The sequence below is a fragment of the Aspergillus luchuensis genome, chromosome 4 (genome assembly GCF_016861625.1).
Source record: "Aspergillus luchuensis IFO 4308 DNA, chromosome 4, nearly complete sequence".
NCBI lineage: Eukaryota > Fungi > Ascomycota > Eurotiomycetes > Eurotiales > Aspergillaceae > Aspergillus > Aspergillus luchuensis.
The window spans coordinates 1,183,626-1,204,559 of NC_054852.1; the positions used below are offsets into that span (position 1 = coordinate 1,183,626).

At 48.8% G+C, this 20,934-nt stretch overlaps 10 protein-coding genes across 10 annotated transcripts; 4 read left to right on the top strand and 6 right to left on the bottom strand.

The window, feature by feature from the left end:
- Positions 1–244: 244 nt before the first annotated feature.
- AKAW2_40433A (DUF1996 domain-containing protein) lies at positions 245–1,970 on the bottom strand (the record flags this gene model as incomplete). The annotated part of the gene is made up of 3 exons (XM_041688760.1): positions 245–1,535; positions 1,590–1,746; positions 1,805–1,970. 3 exons carry the CDS (start codon positions 1,968–1,970, stop codon positions 245–247), a joined length of 1,614 nt encoding a protein of 537 aa, XP_041542513.1.
- Positions 1,971–6,521: 4,551 nt separating this feature from the next.
- On the top strand, positions 6,522–6,863 carry AKAW2_40434S (uncharacterized protein; the record flags this gene model as incomplete). The annotated part of the gene is made up of 1 exon (XM_041688761.1): positions 6,522–6,863. The coding sequence occupies one exon, from the start codon at positions 6,522–6,524 to the stop codon at positions 6,861–6,863; it is 342 nt and encodes a 113-aa protein (XP_041542514.1).
- Positions 6,864–7,910: 1,047 nt separating this feature from the next.
- AKAW2_40435S (putative choline transport protein Ctr) lies at positions 7,911–9,606 on the top strand (the record flags this gene model as incomplete). Its single annotated transcript, XM_041688762.1, has 3 exons — positions 7,911–8,404; positions 8,485–9,422; positions 9,482–9,606. The coding sequence occupies 3 exons, from the start codon at positions 7,911–7,913 to the stop codon at positions 9,604–9,606; spliced, it is 1,557 nt and encodes a 518-aa protein (XP_041542515.1).
- A 1,232-nt stretch (positions 9,607–10,838) lies between these two features.
- Positions 10,839–11,186, bottom strand: AKAW2_40436A (uncharacterized protein; the record flags this gene model as incomplete). The annotated part of the gene is made up of 1 exon (XM_041688763.1): positions 10,839–11,186. The coding sequence occupies one exon, from the start codon at positions 11,184–11,186 to the stop codon at positions 10,839–10,841; it is 348 nt and encodes a 115-aa protein (XP_041542516.1).
- Positions 11,187–11,288: 102 nt separating this feature from the next.
- Positions 11,289–11,633, bottom strand: AKAW2_40437A (BTB/POZ domain-containing protein; the record flags this gene model as incomplete). The annotated part of the gene is made up of 2 exons (XM_041688764.1): positions 11,289–11,502; positions 11,572–11,633. 2 exons carry the CDS (start codon positions 11,631–11,633, stop codon positions 11,289–11,291), a joined length of 276 nt encoding a protein of 91 aa, XP_041542517.1.
- An 829-nt stretch (positions 11,634–12,462) lies between these two features.
- Positions 12,463–14,476, bottom strand: AKAW2_40438A (uncharacterized protein; the record flags this gene model as incomplete). The annotated part of the gene is made up of 6 exons (XM_041688765.1): positions 12,463–12,602; positions 12,657–12,723; positions 12,783–13,637; positions 13,698–13,850; positions 13,953–14,075; positions 14,132–14,476. 6 exons carry the CDS (start codon positions 14,474–14,476, stop codon positions 12,463–12,465), a joined length of 1,683 nt encoding a protein of 560 aa, XP_041542518.1.
- A 668-nt stretch (positions 14,477–15,144) lies between these two features.
- Positions 15,145–15,714, bottom strand: AKAW2_40439A (uncharacterized protein; the record flags this gene model as incomplete). Its single annotated transcript, XM_041688766.1, has 5 exons — positions 15,145–15,182; positions 15,261–15,274; positions 15,427–15,511; positions 15,574–15,658; positions 15,709–15,714. 5 exons carry the CDS (start codon positions 15,712–15,714, stop codon positions 15,145–15,147), a joined length of 228 nt encoding a protein of 75 aa, XP_041542519.1.
- A 392-nt stretch (positions 15,715–16,106) lies between these two features.
- On the top strand, positions 16,107–17,852 carry AKAW2_40440S (Zn(II)2Cys6 transcription factor; the record flags this gene model as incomplete). The annotated part of the gene is made up of 2 exons (XM_041688769.1): positions 16,107–16,171; positions 16,229–17,852. 2 exons carry the CDS (start codon positions 16,107–16,109, stop codon positions 17,850–17,852), a joined length of 1,689 nt encoding a protein of 562 aa, XP_041542520.1.
- A 274-nt stretch (positions 17,853–18,126) lies between these two features.
- Positions 18,127–19,306, top strand: AKAW2_40441S (pirin family protein; the record flags this gene model as incomplete). Its single annotated transcript, XM_041688770.1, has 2 exons — positions 18,127–18,721; positions 18,789–19,306. 2 exons carry the CDS (start codon positions 18,127–18,129, stop codon positions 19,304–19,306), a joined length of 1,113 nt encoding a protein of 370 aa, XP_041542521.1.
- A 424-nt stretch (positions 19,307–19,730) lies between these two features.
- Positions 19,731–20,417, bottom strand: AKAW2_40442A (uncharacterized protein; the record flags this gene model as incomplete). Its single annotated transcript, XM_041688771.1, has 1 exon — positions 19,731–20,417. The coding sequence occupies one exon, from the start codon at positions 20,415–20,417 to the stop codon at positions 19,731–19,733; it is 687 nt and encodes a 228-aa protein (XP_041542522.1).
- Between the last annotated feature and the right edge of the window lie 517 nt (positions 20,418–20,934).

The following is a 20,934-nucleotide window of genomic DNA, read 5'->3' on the forward strand; positions in this document are numbered from 1 at the left end:
CGATAGTAGCCCGATTTTCACCTGTTCCAGACAAGGGGGAACAAACAATAATATGTACATGTTATAGACATTCATACATGGAGAACCGAAACAATGAAACTGCATCCAGAGAAACGAAGTCAAGGGACCCAGCTCGAGATTTCCTAGCCCAGTTAGACCGGACCAAAGGGCCGATTTCTGCTTGGGGCTTATGCCATAGGCATTGTCATCGTACGCGCCAGTCGTTTTTAGAATGTAAGATGGATCATCTTCGATGGGCATGTCCGTGACGATGACGCCGATGGACATGCCGGGAATGGCTATGGCTATGGTCATCACGTTTGGCAGGAGGCTCGGTGGGCGTAGTCACGACTGTTGATACAACCTTGTTCACCGTGGATGTAGAAGTGGAGACTGTCTCCAATCCACCTGTCTCTGTTGTGACAGGCGCCCCTTTTTCATCCGTGAGGATGAGAATCTCCTGCTCAACGTACACGATCTTCTGAGTGACAACGCCTTCGACATAAGCGGTGGTAGGAGTAGGTGTCCAGGTGGTGGTTGGTGTAGTTGAAGTGGTTGTTTGGAGAAAGTAGGCTGAAGCCGCTGAAGCTGCTGAAGTGGTCGAGGTCGAAGACTGTGTCGAGGATGGGAGAATTGAGGTCGAGAGAGTAGTTGAACTAGAGGTAGTAGACGGGGCGCCCAGTGTTACGCCAATGTGGATATTTCCAAGATCAACAGTAGCACCATCGAGAGAAGCACCAATAGCAATGCTTGGCTCGGGCAATATTGCCGAAGTATGATGGCCAGGGTTGGTATACCGGACTGGGCTTGCATACGCAGGCCCATACTGGATGGCAATGTTATTCGGCAAGCCACCCTTGTGAAGGTACACGTTCTCGCTTTTCAGTTCTTCTGGCATGGTGAAGTTGCACTGCGCCTGCTCGGCATCTGTCTGAAGATGGAATAAGTCGCAGTCTTCCACCCGACCAGACAGATTGGTGCATTCATCCACGGCCTGTTGAAGAACCCCAGATTCCCAGCCGTAGATAAAGTCTCCATGGTAGCCGTATCCAGTTGGGTCGCCGTTTGCAAGAACAAAAGTGCCCTGCTTGTCTTTGAACGCATATGTGTCCCAGATAGTCTCATAGAAGAGCGACACAAGGCGGGTCTCGAAGCCATCCGGACAATCCCCGTCCATGACCAGGGATGGGTAGGCCATGTGCGACCTGTGATCCTTGGAGTCAACATCCTTGCCGTTCCAGCATGACGGAAACATCAATTCAAATCGGACACCATCAGTACAGTGCTCATCCATGAAGGTCTTATTTGGCAGGAAGTGGCGGCCCAGCGACGGCTCGGGTGATTTGTTATAGTTCAAACAGTTGAAACCCAGGGCTTTCTGGCGAAGAGCGTCCTGTGAGGATTGATTGCCAGACCACTCGGACTTTGGAGGATCGGGGACTGGCCAAGGGAAGTTACGCAGAAACGGATCGCCGGCAATCATACGAAAGTTCTCAGGGAATGCCGTCACATTCTGTCCGTTGAGGAAGTAGTAACTTGTGACAGTCAGTTAGCATATGACTGCGCTGGACATTGGCTTCGTCACTCACGCAAGCATCCCGCCCACTTCGTTGACAAGCTCAGCATCGCCATTCTCATGCATGAAGTATAGCGCGGGGGCCCAGTAAGCCGACTTGTCCTGCTTCACCCCGCATGAGGTACAATCCGCATTTTTCAGGTCCGCCTCGCCCGATGACATAGAGAAACCTATAAAGCCAGGTTTAGTGGAGGCATCATTATGTAGACACACTGAAGCCGGACGAACCTCCTGATCCGTGAACCACATGGACGTGGTCTGATGGTTTCCCCGGGGCCATTATGGGATCAATTCGAGCCACACCACTTCGTCCACGACAAGGAAGACGCCAAAAGGCGTCAGCAACGCTAGAAAACGCGGCCAGACAGGCCACAAGGGCGACGTTTCGTCGCATGATTGATAGTAGGTATTTCAAATGAGCGAGAGAGATGAATAAACGCGCGGTAGCGAGCGTACGGATTAATGAGCGAATTTATCGACTACACGCGTCGCCGAAAGTATAAGTCAAAGCTTCAAGCCATCAAATGTAGTAAGGAGTGACCAGCAAAGAATGAAAAGTCGAAAGGAAGAAAAGTCACTGCGATGGAACCGTCAATACTACTGGGTATAGGGAAAGCAAGTGCCAACGCGGGTGGCAGCCATAGTATAAGAACAGGAATAACAACAACAATGACAAAGCAATCTGGAATAGTTCCGACAAACTCTGGAACGGACACCAAACTGTTATAGCGCGCTCAGCCGCCCAATCTGTAAGATCGGGGCTCAAGTAGATGGCAGACTGAAGGCAAGGGGATCCCTTGCATACCAAGTCCAGTGGCTGCGCTCTTCACTCGCCACCAGCCTTCGCGTGGATGCAGCTTAAGGCGAAGGCTGATGCAAAATAAAACCACCAAACAAGCTCGTTATGGGGAGCGAAAAGAAGGAAGAGTAACAACTTACATTCTCTTCCCTAGGATAAACAAGGGTGACGTCCGCCGATCAATACTTGTCTTGTTGATTCCTTGGAATGGGACTGATACCAGGAATCTAGGGTTTCTGTTCAGTACTCAGTTGCATTACTCATGTCCTTGCCACGAACAATCAGCTGGAATCAACCAGAACTCGTCTCAAATAGTATGAACGAACGATTCGACTAGAAGTTAAACAAAAGAATGGCAAATCTTGCGAAATGTTAGAACGTAAACAACTTTTAAAGAGCGGAAGGACGTCAAAAGGCGTCCGTAAGACACAAAGACAAGAAGGATCGTGATAAAGGAGAGTGGCAAGAATAAAGAGCAGGGCAAGCCAAGGACTGCTCAAGAGCAGGAGGGGTAATAGATACATTATAAAGGAACCGTCCGCCGATCAGGAAAGTTGGCCATCCCGGCAAGCTACTAGCAATGTAAGCTGAGCGCAGTCACAAACCAGGGTCAGACAATGGTCATGGGCCCATTTTTCACGCTCAGAGTGTTACACTCTTCGTCTGCTAAACATAGATTCCAGCAAATAATATGGTTCTCAGGGAAAGAATTTAAGAGAGATCATTGATAATGTCTTGTGGTTGGTTGTTGGGCGATCTAGTGAGTCGACAGACCTGAACTCTGTATAAATTAGGGATATTGAAGGGCCCACTCAGTTCAGTACTACTAGACTCCTGCCTGTGTACCAAGCTCTCGAGGGGTGTCGCACAATCCTATCTGCTGTCGCTAGTCATGCATCATCGCGCCGATCGGGTGCAGGACCTGCAAGATGAACTCATGTCGCGTTAGATTAGTGTAGTTTCTATTTTCTTCTCCCATCCACCATAAAGAGACATTCGCAAAGAACCGAGGAATTATCCATATCCCCGATGCAATTGATTGCTCCAGCATCCTGCCTGGCAACCGAGCGCTGCTAAATCTAAGCGAACGAATTCATTTTCCCCAGGAGCAGCCAAGGGGGGCAGTGCGCCTTGATGAGTGGCCGAGCAGCCCTGCACTCCTACTTCTGGTTCGCTGGTCCGAGTGGTGGGAGCAGTTCGTCGGATGTGGTTGGGGCATGTTCAGGAGGGCCATAATTAATCGGCTTGTCCTATAGAAGATGCAGATCAGCGATCTAACAAGTTGGTGTGAAGGAACATGAAACAGTTTATTTGGTCAGACTGTGGAGGGAAAAGCGCCCGGTCAGCAACCTGCAACAGGGAAAGCCAGGGGAAACAAGGGACCAAACAACCGGGTGTTCCTGGCTAAACAAGCCACTAGGGAGGTTGGTTGGAGCTTAGCGTGCTGCTGTTCCGTCGGTCGCAGACTGCAGCTTGCAGGCTGCAGATGGGAGATCCGGACGCATCTCTACTTTGAGCTTATCGTGGAAGCAAGTATACAACGGATTGTCGATTAGCTAGCTAGTTCAGAGTGTCATATGTGAGTTTAACTGGGTTGGTTGTGTCGCTGGAAATATTTCTTTGTACGCCGCGACATTTAGGAGATGAAACAGCTTTCTCTGTTTGACAGCAATCAGGGCTGATGCATGGAAGACAATCACGACGTATTGAAAGGATGGAGGCCAGGGATATTCCTATCCAAGGCATACGTTTAGATATAAACAGAATAGTAACAAGGACGAGTTTCACGATACGGTCATATCCCCATCCGATCGAAATAGATCATCGCTGGGAGAAATAAATGATCCTCCATGGACAACCCCGACCGAAGCGGCAACATATATTTCCAGTTGCCATCCTTCCATGAAAATGGTACTACATACAACGATCAGGATGAACCCTACCGATCAACATTACTACTACTATTCTTTGTAAGACTACTTTATCCATATTAGCTCATCACGAGTAAAAAAATGAAGTCTTCAATATCTTCAATATCATACCACACAACATAATACACAATATCCCAAACTCCGCCGACCTTGCCCGATATTATTTATCCCTTCAGCTTCGTACTTACTATCTTCAAAAGTGCCTGGTAACTCCTTGCGACCGCCCGTTATATCCCTGTCGTCGTACATCCTCAAAACAATATATCTCTTCAACTAGATCTTGTGCGACACGTTGCAACCCGATAAAATTATATTGATAATAACATGAATTCCCCGTACGTAAGCCTACATTATATAGTAATACGTATCGGCGTGTTATCAATGGTTTCCCACCTAGTGTACTATGACATTAATACAACACAAGCTTGACCGTTGAAACGGACCCCAATCCACAATAACTACACTAAACATCTATAAAGTAAGAGCTTTCAGGCCTAAATTGCTGGGATAAGCTGCTCGAGCACTAAAGCGACCGAGCGAAAGGAGGTCTGGATGGTAGGATGGTGAGTGAACGGTCCATCATCAATTTATTCCAACGGCTCGACTCATTTTCGGCACCTGAATACTAGATACTAAGTGCTGAGCGACGGCTGAGACGACGCGTACTCATGTTTTATTTGATGCGACAGTACTGTGGGCATGTCAACGGATCAACGTCCCTAGCTCAACAAACAGTATCCATCCGTAAAAGCGTCCAAAAATGTCACCGTCGAGTGCGAGTGGGCCGACTACCCTGACAGTTCAGATGGGAAGTACTCCATTGTCTAACTGGATACCGAGTAGACACCTATATCAGCGACTTTTATCGATCACTCGCCGCTGCCCACTACTATGTACTACTTTGTACTAGACGATCCGGCAAACCTTCCCCTAAAACAGTAAAAGTATCCATTATTTTCGGTGGTGAAGCCTATTCGAAAAACTGGCGCAGCTACAAAGTAAGATGGATGGAGAGAGAATGAAGACTTACTCAATGCGGTAAAGAGTCGTGCGTCCAAAGCAATCTTATCTAGGCGCTATCCCCCAGACGGGAAAGGAATCCTACGGCCCCAGCTTCGTGGCGGATACAGATGAGGCACCGGCTGACGACCGGCTAAGTCGATTGGCTTGGATAATTATTACTACGACTATAGTAGTTTATGGCTGTCTTGGACAGGACGTATTCTGCCGCTCTGCGGCGTACACAGGCATGATGTGTTGGATGGACGTCTCGGAAGATCGGAATGGTGCATAAAATTTTTTCTAACATGCCGCTTAGTTAATGTTTCAACTAAGTGGCTGTTCATCGTTTTGTGAAGTCGGAGATGCTTAGGGTGCAGGTAACGATCGTCGGGTCAGGCATTGTAAAACGGGCACCGGAAACTTAATGGCCTAGTCCGCTCGGAGAGGCAACGATTGCTGGCCCTAAAAAGGAAACTTAACGATAGGTGGTGTCCCAGGCAGCTTTAGCTGCGGGAGGATTCCGTGGCTGAGGTCCCTGATGTCGTGCATGCATCTGCTCCCACGTTAAGTCATCAGTCAGCAGCTAGAAGTCCTTATTTCGAGCAGGTTGTATTCATTGCAGCGCAACCAACTGCACAGGAAGAAGCAGAGTCTTTGAAGGAGGGATTACTGATTACTCTGTACGCCATACGACGTGTCGGGTCGCTCGGGTTTGATACTAATCTAGCGTCCTTCAATCGGGCACTTTAGGTACACTAGGCAGCGGCCAACTTGCCTTTCCTATTCGACCGAGAAGAGTACCAAGAAAATGCCTCGATTTACAAAGGTCGGCCGGTGAAATCTCTTAGTCAAATGTTTCTCCTCTCGTGCTCTTAGACGACCGCTGCTTGCGAATGAGAGGGTCAGATTGGATTAGAGATCCACTGCGTGGCTCCGGGTGCGAGCCAATCGAGCTAACCCAGACAGTATTAGTAGCGAAAGACCGTCGAAGCTGGTCCGCTGGAGAAAGTTCGGATACAGCCCCAACGAGAAGACCGGAGGGCTCCGATCCGATTCATTCTTTGCCTCAGTGTATAGTGATGTAGAATTATACTCAATAAACCCCAGGTTTTTCTTGACCTTAGCTACTTGGCAAATTGGGGGTTGATGTCACTATAAAGAAAGTTCAGGATGTGATTGCCAGAAGGGGTTTTCGTCTCCAGAGGAGTTGGTGATGGTTATTGAGAAACTTTTCCTTAGCTCGGCCCGGTCCTGGCAGACTGCTAAGGGCCCAAGGGGTAATAACTCCGACTGGCCTAACTGGTGCGCGGTTTCTGCACACGCTCATCTCTGCAGGCGGTATGACGAGTGCGATAAATACAAGCAGAATGAAAAGAAGGATACGAAGCTCCGTAAGCGGAGCTGCCTTTCCACCGGCACACAGGCACAGAAACGTGCGATTCGTAGAAGTGTCCTGTGTCCAGAGGAAGTCAGTCTGGTAAAAATCTGCCGTCGGAACCCAAGCCCACCAACGGCACCAAGTGGGGGGCCCGCCACTCCCTGCAGCAGCGAGTAGCCAACGAAAACCCTCGATGGTCTGCGGCACCGAACCTCAAGCGCAGTTCCACCAACGGCAGCACCAGCACCACAGGAGCCTTTTGGTAAGAAAAGGGCCACTAATTGACTTGAGGTCTCAATGTGTTGGTTGTTGAGCGCTCTACCTTAATTTCCCGGCCGGACAGACCCTCTAATGACGATATGAGGCGGTCGAAACACGAATCGGAACCACGAGATTTGGCTGCGTCTGCATAACTATGTCCGTTATGGTTAGTATCACTGCTGGAGTGGCAGAAGATGGGGGAGCGTCATCGAACAGAAGCAAACAGGATATGGGGAACCCTTCCGTCGTAAGACTGGTGGGTACGCCGAAGGAGGCTTGATTCGAAGATGAAGGAGGGGGAAAAGAGCGAAAAAGAGAAAAAGAAAAAGATCTTCTTAGATCTTAAATACTCTCACGCATCCCAATTTGGTCCAACCCTCATAACAACTTCGAACACTCTCTTCCTCCATCTCTCCTCCCACCCTTATTGTTCCTCTCCTCTTGCAACTGTCCTTCTCTGCGAGCTTCGCGGCGAAGGTCTAGTGCTTCATCATCCTCCGCATTGGCTGTCCTGTTCCACACCAATCCGCTTTTGTTGATAGCTCAAAGCACACCCAGCGAAACACAGATTGACTTCTGTAAATCCGATTGCTTCGGGCGTTTTGTATCCTTGTATCGCCGTATCGTCGGGTACAGCCTCTCAGCCCTCCTGCGACAAGTTGATCTGCCCTCCTTGCGACTTTAACAACGGTTTTCGACACCCATTTGCGACATCCGAATCCCACGAAACGTGTGCCAACAGCAGCCAAACTGTCCAACAGCAACATATTGCCGAGCGTCTCCGAAAAATAAGCCCTTATGCAACAGGCCCTGATCTAAGCGATTTAGACCCGAGGACCTCCTACGCGATTACCCTGCAGCCACGGCAGTCTAGCCTAGCGACCTTCGATTGCCCTTTGCGCCAAATCCTCTTTCACAACATTTGTCATTGAACGCTGACTCTTACCATAATTGTCTGGAACAATGAGTGGTCTCGATATAGAAAAGAAGTTGAGCGTTAACCAGGCCTCGACCGGCGAGAATGCGTCTGGATCTGACGATGCAGATGCGCTCAAGCTGGCTGAGATGGGTTACACGCAGGACCTGCAGCGCAATTTCTCCCTGCTCTCACTGGTCGGCATTGCGTTCTGTATGTCAAACTCTTGGTTCGGTATCTCCGCTTCCTTGATCACCGGTATCAGCTCTGGAGGTACTGTTCTCATCGTTTACGGCTTGCTCTGGATCACCTTCATCTCGACTTGTGTCGCTGCCTCCCTCTCGGAATTGGCTAGCTCCATGCCCAATGCCGGTGGGCAATATTTCTGGGCGAACGAGCTTGCTCCGAGGAAATATGCCCGGTTCTTCTCTTATCTTACCGGCTGGTTTGGATATGCTGGTGCCATTTTCGCGAGTGCCAGTGTTGCGCTCAGTCTTGGATCCGGTGTTGTGGGAATGTGGCAACTTGGCCATCCGTCATTGTATGCTTCCAAATCCCATGTTTGCTCTCTGAGAGGAAGTGTCTTGCCCTCTAGGTCCGTAGTGCTGACTCCAACCACAGTGAACCCAAAGCCTGGCATACAGTAGTGGCATACGAGCTCATCAACTTCTTCTGCTACCTCTTCAACTGCTGGGGCAAAACCCTGCCTGCTGTGGCAAAAGCAACGCTGTACATCTCGTTGCTTTCTTTCCTGGTCATCCTTGTCGTTGTTCCGGCTTGCGCCAACCCGCATGCCAGCGGATCCTATGTTTTTGGGCATTTCGTCAACTCCACTGGTTGGAAATCAGATGGAATCGCTTTCATTGTCGGGTTGATTAACCCGAACTGGATTTTTGCCTGCTTGGATTCGGCCACTCATCTTGCCGAAGAGGTGCCGCAGCCTGAGAAGAATATTCCCGTTGCGATCATGGCCACCGTCGGCATCGGTTTCGTTACCTCCTGGACCTACTGTATCGCGATGTTCTTCAGTCTCAACGACCTTGATGCACTTTTGAATACCGCCACAGGAGTGCCAATTTTGGAACTGTACTACCAAGCTCTGAGGAACAGGGCAGGTGCAATTGTTCTGGAAACTCTCTTAGTGGTGACGGGTATGGGTTGCCTGATTGCCTGCCACACTTGGCAGTCACGTCTTGCCTGGGCCTTCGCTCGTGATCGCGGTATGCCTGGACACCAAGTGCTCTCCAAGGTCAACATGACTTTGGATGTCCCCTTGCACGCCCACAACGCCAGCGCATTTATTGTTGCTGTTCTCGGCTTGCTCTACCTGGGATCCTCTACCGCTTTCAACAGTATGGTCACGGCATGCATCTCGCTTCTGTACATGTCGTACTCTATCCCCGTCATCTGCCTCTTGTATGTTGGTCGTGACAACATCAAGCACGGCCCATTCTGGCTGGGTAAGTGGGGTATGGCTGCGAACTATGTCACCCTGGCATGGACTCTCTTCTGTCTCGTTATGTACTCGTTCCCTTCGACTATGCCAGTCACAACAGGAAGTAAGTATTCATGTCAAACATTTTTATACGATGAATGCAGTGACTAACAGGATTTGCAGATATGAACTATGTCTCGGCCGTTTACGGTGTCGTTGTCTTCATTGTCCTGGCTGACTGGTTTGCACGAGGAAGGAAGTCGTTCCGAGGCAGTCAGAGTTGCGTGGAAGGAGAAAGTGCCGAGTAAAGCGACGCTGGATCATCAAATACTCTTCACCTCCCTGATTCCCATGTCATGAGTGCTTCAAACGAAACAAAGGCACATGCATGGGTTATGAAACCACACGAAGACACCTAGCGAGTCTGGGATCTTCATCATGACTGAAAAAGAAAAAGCATCTGTATATAGACGATACCCCGGTGATATAGAGTCGGTATAGATCAATTTCAAAAAAGTTTAAAATATAGTCGAGGCTTTCCATATCGTAGTTTCCATTGTGAAACGAAGCTCAATGGAATGTATTCCAAGGATGAGGAAGACAGAATCCTGTAAATCCACAACGGAGGGGAAAGTAGAATCCGAACTACAAAACAGAAGGAGCAAAAACCTCTCCTTCCATGTGACCCCCGCAAACATAGCTAGACCGTTTCTGGCCACAACATCGTCTCCTCAGAACATTCTAGGCCGCACTTTTGCCCTATACGCCTCCAAAGCCATTACGAAGCCCAAGCGCGCTATTGTTTTTGTGGCTTGAAAGAAAAGGAAATTCTCACCGACTGTTTTCTGCTACTTGTAGGTTGGTCTTGCGTTTTCAGATCCGAAAAGAAACCTGTAAAGCCCCTTTTGTTTGTATTGGGATTGTTTCTGGCAGCTACCTAGAATAGTGAAGCTGTGCTATCATATCCATGGTTCATTCGATGCTGGAGATAGTGGGGTAAACTGCCTCTCCGGCACAAACGTTTCGTGTCTTCACGCCCTTCTGCAAGCATCTCCCTGTGTGATTCTCCTCCGAGTCGGGAACGTCTGGTGCGTGACATCGTACAAGTCTTTTACGGCTTAGCAGAATTGCTCTACCAACTGCACTCTAGAATTTAGAGCATTAGATTCATAATTTCATATTCCATTTCTTGGCCTCAGCAAGCCGCCCCAGCAAGCCCGCTAATGTGACTATGACTACCTAAATATCATCATGTCGCTATCCTAAGCTAAGAAACAGCGGCACCTATTTAGCTGCATACACAAAAGAGCGACTCCACCAGGACAAAAATCCCTTGACAAAGTCATAACTCCAGCGGATTAGTTGCTGCCTGGATAAAAAAAAATAAATGAGAGGATAGAAGAAAAAGAACATGAAGAAGCTTCCACAGAGAACAGGCAGATATCCTTACTCCTGCTGACCGCGCTAAGCCGTGACAGTGCATTCCAGCCACATTCGTTGAAAATCCCCTCGTGCTTCCTAAGAGGTATCATTCATCTAATCAAGAACTCTTCCAATAATGAAGGGTGTAGGGAGTGATGACTCTCTTGTCCTTGACCTGCCCTTTGATCAAATCCTTCAATTCGTCAAGCAGATCACCAGCATAATTGGCGTTCTCACGAAGCTCTCTGGCGAACTTGAAATTGTCCATGAGAATGAAGGGACCGGCCGAAGCCTCAGCGATGAGAGAGCGGACTGGATGACCCTTGAATAACATCGAGGCCGACTTAATATGGCTAGAAGTCAGGTGACGAATCTTTCCGTTTTCGCCTCCAATACATGATAGGTTAACTCGGGGAATAGAACTGGTAATGACGGCCTTGATCTTATCAGCCAGAAGTTGTTCCATGCCTGTGATAGCCCACATATCCGCCAGTCGAGCCAGTTCGATGTACGCATTGATGCATCTTCCTTGAATCTGCGATGGGAACTCGATACGATTCAGGTACAGCTACTGGAGCAGCATGAGGAGGCTACGCTCAGTGACAACGCCTCTGATCTTGTGCATGGTCACTGCTTGCTCGTTGCCCTCTTTGAAACAGCTATCGAACATTGCTCTGAAATAGGAGGAATGTCTGCTGAGGAGAGGACGGGATACTTTGTACTTGGCCCCTTTGTCGCCGACTTGAATAGTGACATAAGGCCCCGGGCACAAAGGGACCATGCTAGTATTGGGTCCGTTAGTCAATGAACAAGAACAAACCCAACTATATTGTGAGATTGGTGTAGCTCACAAATCATATAAACCCTCATCTGAGGTGTCCGGGTTTTGCTTATTATTATTTCCTTCGGCCATTTTGGCTGGTTATTGACTTTTCACTAAGGAACGCGTTAGCACCTGTGAGGTAACCGGCGTGATAAGAAGCACCTTTGAGAGTAGATATTCGCTCAAGCGATAGTAGTAGGATAGATGGTTGTTAATATTGAAGATTCGCACACCGAAGAGTAGAGAGAATCCGGGTTCGTTGTATCGGCTCAGTTTATGTGCAAGCACACCAACCACAACCTCAAAACGCGATGTTGACTGCAGCACCTGCACCCACGCGCTCTTCAGAAACAACAAAGAGGAGAGTTTTGTATAGATAGGAGGAAGCTTGTGAAAATAACACTGCATCTCGGAACGGATCATTCTTATCCGTGATGTCATTCACCGTTCCTATCTACTGAAGTGGATGGCTTATAGCGTTGCCCGACAACCGGACCTATCAGTGCCTGCTTTCATCCTCTTCCACAGGCTTCGCGTAGCGCTAATGGACCCTCAAGATTCGGTTTCTGGTCTTGTCTATACTGATCGCTTGCCATGCAGACACTGATCCTGCATCTGGTTTAGGTCTTGGTACTTGCACTGCGTACGCCAAGTATAATAGGTAAGGGAGCTTTCGTAATTCGATTCTGATTAGTATGTAAGCTATAGCTAATTGGAAGTGAAGAAGATAAATAGAAAATGTCACGAAAGCAAAGGGCCTAGATGATGGCCTTGCCTACAGTCATCCACGAACAAAACTTTCATTTATATACTCAGGCTCTCTCCATCACGCCGAATAGCGAGCCCAGTCGCGTGAACTAAGATGGGCCTTATCTCTCGAACTAAGAAAAAGTAGCAAGTGGAGGAAGCTTTCGTCAGGTCATAATCTTGGACGGTAACCTAGGTCAGATCGAAGAGCCTTGTCAATGACTTCAGTAGCCATCAGAACTTCCTCATCCTGAAACCTCCACCCAACAACCTGGATAGCAGTAGGTGCCCCATCTACTGCATCAGGATCATCTATAATCGCAATAAGCAGCTGACACTCATGGCTAGGTCAACGAAAAGACTTACAACCCTTGCATGCCTCCGAATCCAGAGACTTATCAGCCTTCAGATATGGAATGATGCTCGCGGGAAACTAAGATATTCTGCATCAGCACGATACATCAGAGCAGATGTATGTTTGAGTTCCCTTACATTCAACAAATTCCAAATAACCGTATATACTGGTGGCCCATAAGTATCATGTGGGCCTGCGGTTGACCAGTGACCCGGACAGATGAGGACGTCCAGTTTATATTGTTTCCAAACTTCAGCCATCTTCTCCCGGTACGCCATAAGAGAAGCGTTGGAGTCCCAGACATCGTCTAATGTCAGTGTAGGATTCTGTAATCCAGCTAGCGCAGCTGGAGAGGCATACTCCAATGCTTTGATTGGTTGCTCATCTCCATCCAAAACGTGCTGCAGAAGGGTCTGTTTGGTATCGAACAAAAAGTACCGTGCCGCCAGCTTTAGACCATCATGAAAGGACGGAGCATTGGTTACAAGATGGACACTGTGACCGGCATTTTCAAGCGCAGCCCGTGCGGAGGAAAGTGCTCGTTTGACAGGGGGAAATAGTGGGAAGTGCTCGTCCCCCATATAAACCCCGATGCTTAGTTTCTTCTTGGGTGGTACATGCCGCCATGCCGAGCCAAGTGCGGTAGAGTCATAGCGCCATGGTTCCGACGAGAGAATTGTCTTACAGAAGAAAGTCAGGTCTGAAGCACTGTTGGCGAGTGGTCCAACTGCGGAGACGAGCCCTGGTGTCCCCGGCCTGTCCCCTAATTCAACTCTCCCGTGAGGTATGCGATCAGCTGTGGGCTTGAAGCCATACGTGCCATTGCAGAGACTCGGTGCACGAATGGATCCTCCGACGTCTGTACCTACTCCTAGTATGGAACCTCGGAAAGCCACCAATGCACCTTCACCACCACTACTCCCACCCGCACTGAGGCAAAGCTTGTGAGGGTTTAAAGTTCTTCCGAAAATATTGTTAACGCTATCCATGGTCTTCAGGTAGACCGAGCGTCAGCAGAGAACCGCGAGACAAAAGAAACGGCAACTTCGTACCAACAATGTCTGTGGAATATTTGTCTTGATGTACAAGATGGCACCGTTAGCAAGGAGGATATCAACCAACGGCGAATTTTCAGCTGCGACTGGCTTCCCCAGAAAAGAAACAAAGCCAATGGTTGTAGCCTGTCCCTTGATCTTGAAGCTGTCCTGTTGCATGGTGAGATTTGCGGCAATGACGCTAGGAAGGGCATCGACTCCAGTATTTGCCATTCTCTAGTGAGATAAAGTGCGACTGAATCGGACGCTTACCTTCAAACTTATAGGAAGGCCGTGAAAGGGTCCATAAGGCCTTCCATACCTGGCCAGATATTCATCAAGAAACTCTGCTCGCTTGAACGCCTCGGCAAAAAGGATCTCAGTCGCGCAGTTTGTCTGGTTTATTGCGTTAGCTGGACCGATCACGACCCGAGTGCAATATATATAGATACCAACTGTTGTGCAATAGCAGCTCTCTTACAAAAGGCCTTGCAAACCTGGAGCGAGGTCAATCGGCCTTCGATGATCTCCTGATGAAGGCTTTGGGCGTCATAGGACTCTGTGATAGCCACCTCTTCCCTTGACAACAAATCATGATGTCTAAGGATGTCGAAAGCACTTATGTTAGCATCTTGGGTAATTTGATTTATAATTTTCCTGGGAAGAACCCATTCAGGAGGGATTTTGGATGCACGGTCCCTTAGTTTGTCAGCGATCAGACCTTCCCACTGAGCCATCTTGAGAACGCAGCCCACTTCTTTTCGTGCAATGAAACGGGAGATTAAAGACAAATGCATGCGGCAAGGGCTTTAATAAAGACCACAAAGATAAGAGATAAGACCGATCAATGCACGCCAGTTTGGGCTCGCTTCCAGGGGGCTTTATCTACCACGTAGCAAGCTAAATGAAAGTGTCGCATCCAGCCGACCCTATAGAACAGGCGTATTATTGTCCTGAGCCGCTAGGCAAACGGATGACGCGGATAAGGCAATTTATTGGGGAAATTAAGTACCTCAAGGAAGACAACTGGCATTCTTACTGGCATTTACTCCAAGCACACTAAACCGTCAACCGATTCATTCCAAGCTCCGGTTCCAGTACTTTGGGATGGCTAACCGTGGCTACGCCAGCCACTATGACCAGGAACATTGCCGGCGGTGTAAGCTGAATGGCCTGACAGGATTATCTAGTCAAGTTGGTGCGTCACGCCATAAGATTGATGCAGCCCGATGATTGCTCGAGCGTAGTGACATCCACCCAATAGGCTGGTCCTTGCAGCTAACCGACATGTGAGTTCCGTACACGGCGAACCTCGGCATATAAATCATTTTGTACATGATGTATCCGACCATTCATTATGACTCTAATTTCTGAAATGAACACCTTGTCAGATCAAAAGTCCAAGGTATTACAAGACACACATGGACGTCGACACACGGGACAAGCTCGCATCGAATAAAGACTGTTAAGACGTAAATAGGTTTTGATGTAGGTATGAACTACCTTCAACCCTCAGTTTATCTGATCAGCTTCAAGCCCACTAAAGCTTGTCAAGAAGCTTATTCTAGCACACCTGCATACCAGAGTATTGACTGCTATATAGAGCATCCACTGGTTTGATTTCCCATGGCCAGTTCACGCCCTCTGCAGTATAAAGAATAATCGCTATCATCAGTTACTGTCACAACCGAATAAAATATAGCAAGTGATTACATATAGATTGACAGGTTTTGAAAGGAGTTCTGACCTAGGAAAAATTCCAGAGAGCATCAGCTCTGGAGGGTCAGACAGTGCGCAAGGCGAGCGTGGGATCTCGGGCATCAGTACAGCCGCTTTGGCCGTGTGAGAGATTCAAAGATACCTAAAAGGCAGGAAGAGAAAGACCTGAGCTTACTTGAATAGCTCCATGGAATTTGAATTGATCCAGCTCCATTATGCTGTGGAACAGGCATGCATTGATGAGTTGGACTGGATGTCCCCTGGGCACATTCAGAATACAGCTGACTGAGATGATCAGGTGCTACTTCACCTGCATTAGTTTCGTAGCAATGCCTTTTAGTAATGACAGCTGTGAGCGACCGGACTTATTGGACAGTTCATTGTAGCATTAAAGAAGAAGATGAAGACGAAGAGACAAAGATGAGAGCAAGAGCACTTCTGTACAAGTGGGTCCTGAGCAACCAATCTGAATGGAAAGTTTACGAGCGGGCCAATGAGAGGCAGGGTTAGCGGGTCGGCCTCAAGGCAGCGAGGCAGCCTGTCAGCAACTCATCATCCTTGTCCTATCTCATTCTTGATAACTCTTACTTTCTTTTGCCGCTAAGACTTTTCCTCGCCTAAGCCTGTGACTAACATGCATAGTGGCAAGCTTTTTCATAAGTACCAAGGCAACCCCGCGAACAGTCGAACCAGTTGCTGAGCGCTGAAATGGAATCCGAGAAGAAGCGCCGTGCGAGCAAGCCTAAAGTCAAATCCGGCTGTCGGACATGCAAGTGAGTTAAGCGGCTGCCTTGTTACACTACCTGATATAGTGCTTATTCTATACACAGAATTCGTCGAGTCAAATGCGACGAGGGTCGACCGGCGTGCAAGAGGTGCGTGTCCACCGGCCGCGTTTGCGATGGCTATGGAATTTGGAGCGAGGGAAGGAAAACCACCTATGGCGGTAATTCTGGCGCACCGAGGGTTTTCCAGCCCCTCCTGTCTAGTTACAATGCACCGGTACCAATTCCCCATGCCGCATGTGCTGAACAGAAATGCGTGGAATGGTTCATCGAATGTACTATTTTTAAGATCGGTGGAGTGTTTTCTTCCCAGTTCTGGGGCAGGACAGTTGTTCAAGCACTTTCTCAAGAGCCAGCAGTGCGACATGCTGTTATGGCATTGGCTTCTACGCATAAATATAGGGCTCAGAGGAGCGACAAGGATACTACAATGGCGAGCCAGCTAAGCGAGCATGAGAAGTTTACTCTTCAACACTACAACAAAGCTATTGGCTGTCTCCATGCTGAAATAAGACGCCACAGCCAACGACCGCAGAGTGTGATAGTTGCCCTCATTACTTGCATGGTATTCGTGACTCTCGAACTGATGCGAGGCCAATACCGAACGAGTCATGCTCATCTACAGCACGGGCTGAAGCTGGTGAAGGAGATTCAGAAACTCTCCGGAACCTCCAAGACCGGAAAGATTATGATAAGGACTTCGTCGCAAACAAATGAGGATGATGTTATCGAGGCCTTTAGCAGACTGGGAGTGCACTATGCTCTGCTTGGACATGGGACAAAATACTCGAACCTTGACTATGACATCCAACCTCGTCATTTACCGTACAAATTTGAGTCAATTGAACAAGCAAGACAATATCTGGATGTTCTCTTAGCAAAAGCACAGTGTCTGGTGGAATTGGTTCGTCACATCGAGACGGGCATGTGTGTCGCGACTCGGGGCTACGAGCAATATCTTGAGTCTCAATGGCGCCTGGAAAAGGACTTGGAAATATGGCTTGATGTTTATAGATCGTCACTTGATGGATTTTCAGCTCAAGATTTGATAAAGAATACCTTGGCTACAAGGTTACTCGGGATGTACCATACCATGGCCTCGATCATGGTCAGGACCTGCATTCCATGGGACGACGACATGGCATTCGACCTACAAACCGACAGATTCATGTCCATTATCCGTGAGGCAATCGACATGTGTCAAGCTCTCAGAACCGCATATCCAGATTTTCCCATGAGTGGATCTCTCAATTGCCCGCTGGGCATGGCATTTACGATGGACATTGGCTTCATCCAGCCATTATATTACACTGCAATTAAGTGCCGGATTCCCCAGATCCGACGACACGCGATCGGGTTGCTTCGATTGGCACCTCACCGTGAAGGCATATGGAATGGCGCCCTCACTGCCAGAATTGCGGAGGAGGTAGTTGCATATGAAGAATCGAATATCGACACAAGCTTTACAGTTGGAAAAAGCTTGGATCTCCTCAGCCTGCCAGAAGCGGGTAGTTCAGTTACAATCCTGCCTTCTCTGTGCCGCATCTCAGATGTTCATGTCGAATTGCCCGATGAGAACACAGGAGAGGCTACCGTGACATTCTGGCAGCGCGAAGACGGTAGAAGCTGGAAGGTAGGCGAGAGAAAATTCCAGACGGAGGATCCATAAGCAAATCTCAACCCCTGGAGCCTGTCCCTTTTCTCTTGAGATTGACTGTCCAGAGTGATTATGACATCATGACACACCGGCATTTCAGCCAATCACAATCAACGTGATAAAATCTTACCGATCATCAACAAAGAAAATGTAATGACCGACTGACTCGTGCTCAGCACCAGCGGCGCAGGGTGGAACGGTTGGAATGTGAGGCTCAGCCACTATTAGCAAAAACGGAAGCTACCTACCTACTTTGTAAATGCTCAGTCAGTGATTTGCAACCGGGATGGACGGCGCTGGCATTTGCTGGTTGGGCCCCTTAGTCAGTCTTACCCCATGCTTACTTACCCATCCGCGCCCCGCCCGAGCCAATCCCGGATCGCCGGCCAGGAGTATAAAGTCGATCAGCGATCTAGACAAGCGACGAAATACTTTCTTCAGAATGCAAATTGCAACACCATCCTACCTCTTCTTATTCTTTGTTCCTCTAATATTGCTCCTCATCAAGTCAATTCTTCCCACCAATTCCGTTATGTCCAAACCTCTCGCCCACGCTTCCATTGTCGCCCGTCGCTCCAGTGAGCGCGGGTACGCCGAACACGGCGGCTGGCTCAAAAGCTTCCACACCTTCAGTTTTGCCAGTTACTATGACCACCGCTTTAACAACTTTGGCAGTCTGCGCGTTCTCAATGAGGACCGTGTAGCGGCTCGTAATGGATTCCCAACCCACCCTCACCGCGATGCCGAAATCTTCAGCTACATCCTCAACGGAGAGCTCACGCACCGCGATAGCATGATCAAAAAGGGTGCGGAAGGCGCCCAGGGCAAGCAATTCTACCGCATGAAGCGTGGCGACGTTCAATTCACCACTGGTGGAACAGGTACGTTGTTTGCACTGAACTCTCTACCGCCTTCATAAACCGACCGAACTAACACAACTCACTTTAGGAATCGCACACTCCGAACAAAACGAATCCAACAAGCCCGTCCACTTCCTCCAGATCTGGGCTCTGCCCTGGAAATATGGCCTCAAGCCCCAATACCACACCCGCACATTCGACGAAGCCGCCAAGCGCAAAGCATTCGTCCCGATCCTCTCCCCGCTGGCTGCCGGGCCCGAAGCAACCCCTGCCGACGAGGAAGCCGCCGTCCCTAAGATCCCAGACACGATCCCGATTCACGCAGACTTTGTGATGGGCGCGGGAATCATTGAACCCGGGCAGAAGTTCCAGTGGACTGTTGGTGCTGGCGAAGACGTGGTTAGCCGCAAGAAGAAGAGGAACGTGTATGTGCATTTGCCCATGACGAAGAACGGCAAGGCCCAGATCCGGTTGGATCATCGGGACGAGGCGGTTCTGAGTGAGGGTGATGGAGCGTTCATCACAGGGGTGAATGCGGGTGATGTGCTGAGTGTGGAGAGTGTTGGGGATGCTGAGGCTGAGGTTATTGTTTTGGATAGTGATTAGTGGGGGTTCGATGGCTGCTTTGATTCCTTTTGCCGGGTGTAAGGTGTTTCTGGGGCTTATTGTAGTATACATATGATTCGCATCATGTACTTTTTTTTTACTTTCCAATAAAGATGGTGTACCATGAGCAATTGCAGGTTATGTCATGGATAGAACCCATAGATATAGTAATATCAACCACTTTTGATCAGAAAAAAAGAAAAGAATTATTATATCAGTAAGGACACTGACAACCAAAACCTTCTCTATCCACAGCACCTCATACTACCATCGCAGTCATGCGACGAAATAGTAGCTATTTAGTATATAGTACAAAAATATCAGACCGTCCCCATCCGTGGACAACCATAATCGCCTCCTAGCTAACGGCAGACCTTGCCCCGCGCAATCCCATTGGCACACACAAAACTAAATGCTGATGATTTCAACCCCAAAGCCTCAACAGTGCCGGACGCGCCCATTTCAGCATGAAGTCAGACTCCATCGCCTCACGCGCTGAAACCCGCTCCAACGGCTCATAAGCCAACATCCCCTCCAGCAACCTCTTGAAGCTAGCCATCTCCGTCTTCTGAAGTTCGCAAATTTGAGGAGTCTCTCCTCTTCCCATCTGCCAGAGTCGCTGGTTCAAAGGTCTAAATTCAGGTGTCTGGATCCTCTTAAAGTTTGGGTTCCAGGAGCCGTTCTCAAGGAAAAACTCAGGTCTCTTTTCCCAGCGTTGCCACCATTTCTTTGGCAGCTTACCTAGTGTACTTACCATTTCCCCAATCACATCATCGGGATCATCTGCCCAGGTTTCGAAGAGGGGCCTTTCGCCGAGGATATCGTATAGCGTACAGCCAAGGGTCCATATGTCGGCGGATGGGGTGATGGGGTCCTGGAAGAATGCTTCGGGAGGAAGCAAAGCCGTTGGTGTGTGTAACTCCAGTGGCTCTTTGCCAAAGAAGAAAGATGAGCCAAAGTCAGTAATTTTGACTCTGCAATTTACGACCTGGTCGCTTGGGACGATGATCAGGTTCATGGGTATGATGGCGTGCGCGGGCGCACATGATTGGATGGGGGCCTTGTCAATCCTTGTGATATGGACCTCAAAAAGGTTTGCCAAACTGTTCATAGATATCTTCGATACTCAAGGCATCAAAGTCAACAGGCTGGAGAAGAAGAATGTTGCGAGCATGGAGATCTTTGGGATTGTGTGAGCAAGGCAGTAAAGACTCGATGGGTAGTGACTTGACTAGTTACCTCCCTGCCCTACCCCAAGGGAATGCATATAGGCCAGTCCCATAGTAACTTGAGCGGCAATTGCTCTAGCTATATCCAGGGAGAACATAAACCGGGGGCTATTCTCCTTGGATTCAGCAACACTGCAGCCAGCGACCTCGCTCACTAGACACATGTGATGCCCGTTTGGACCTTTGAAGGAAAATTGATCAAGCAGTGAAGAAATGTATTTACGGCCCGGGTGGTTAGGATCACCACCCCTTTGAAGATGCTGTAGAATCTTTGACTCGACGCTTCTTTCCGAAACATCTGCAGTCACGATCTTCAATGCGACATACCGACTTTCTTTCCGATCGTGAGCAAGCCAAACAGTCGAATAGGAACCATAACCTAGTTTGTGGACAACTCTG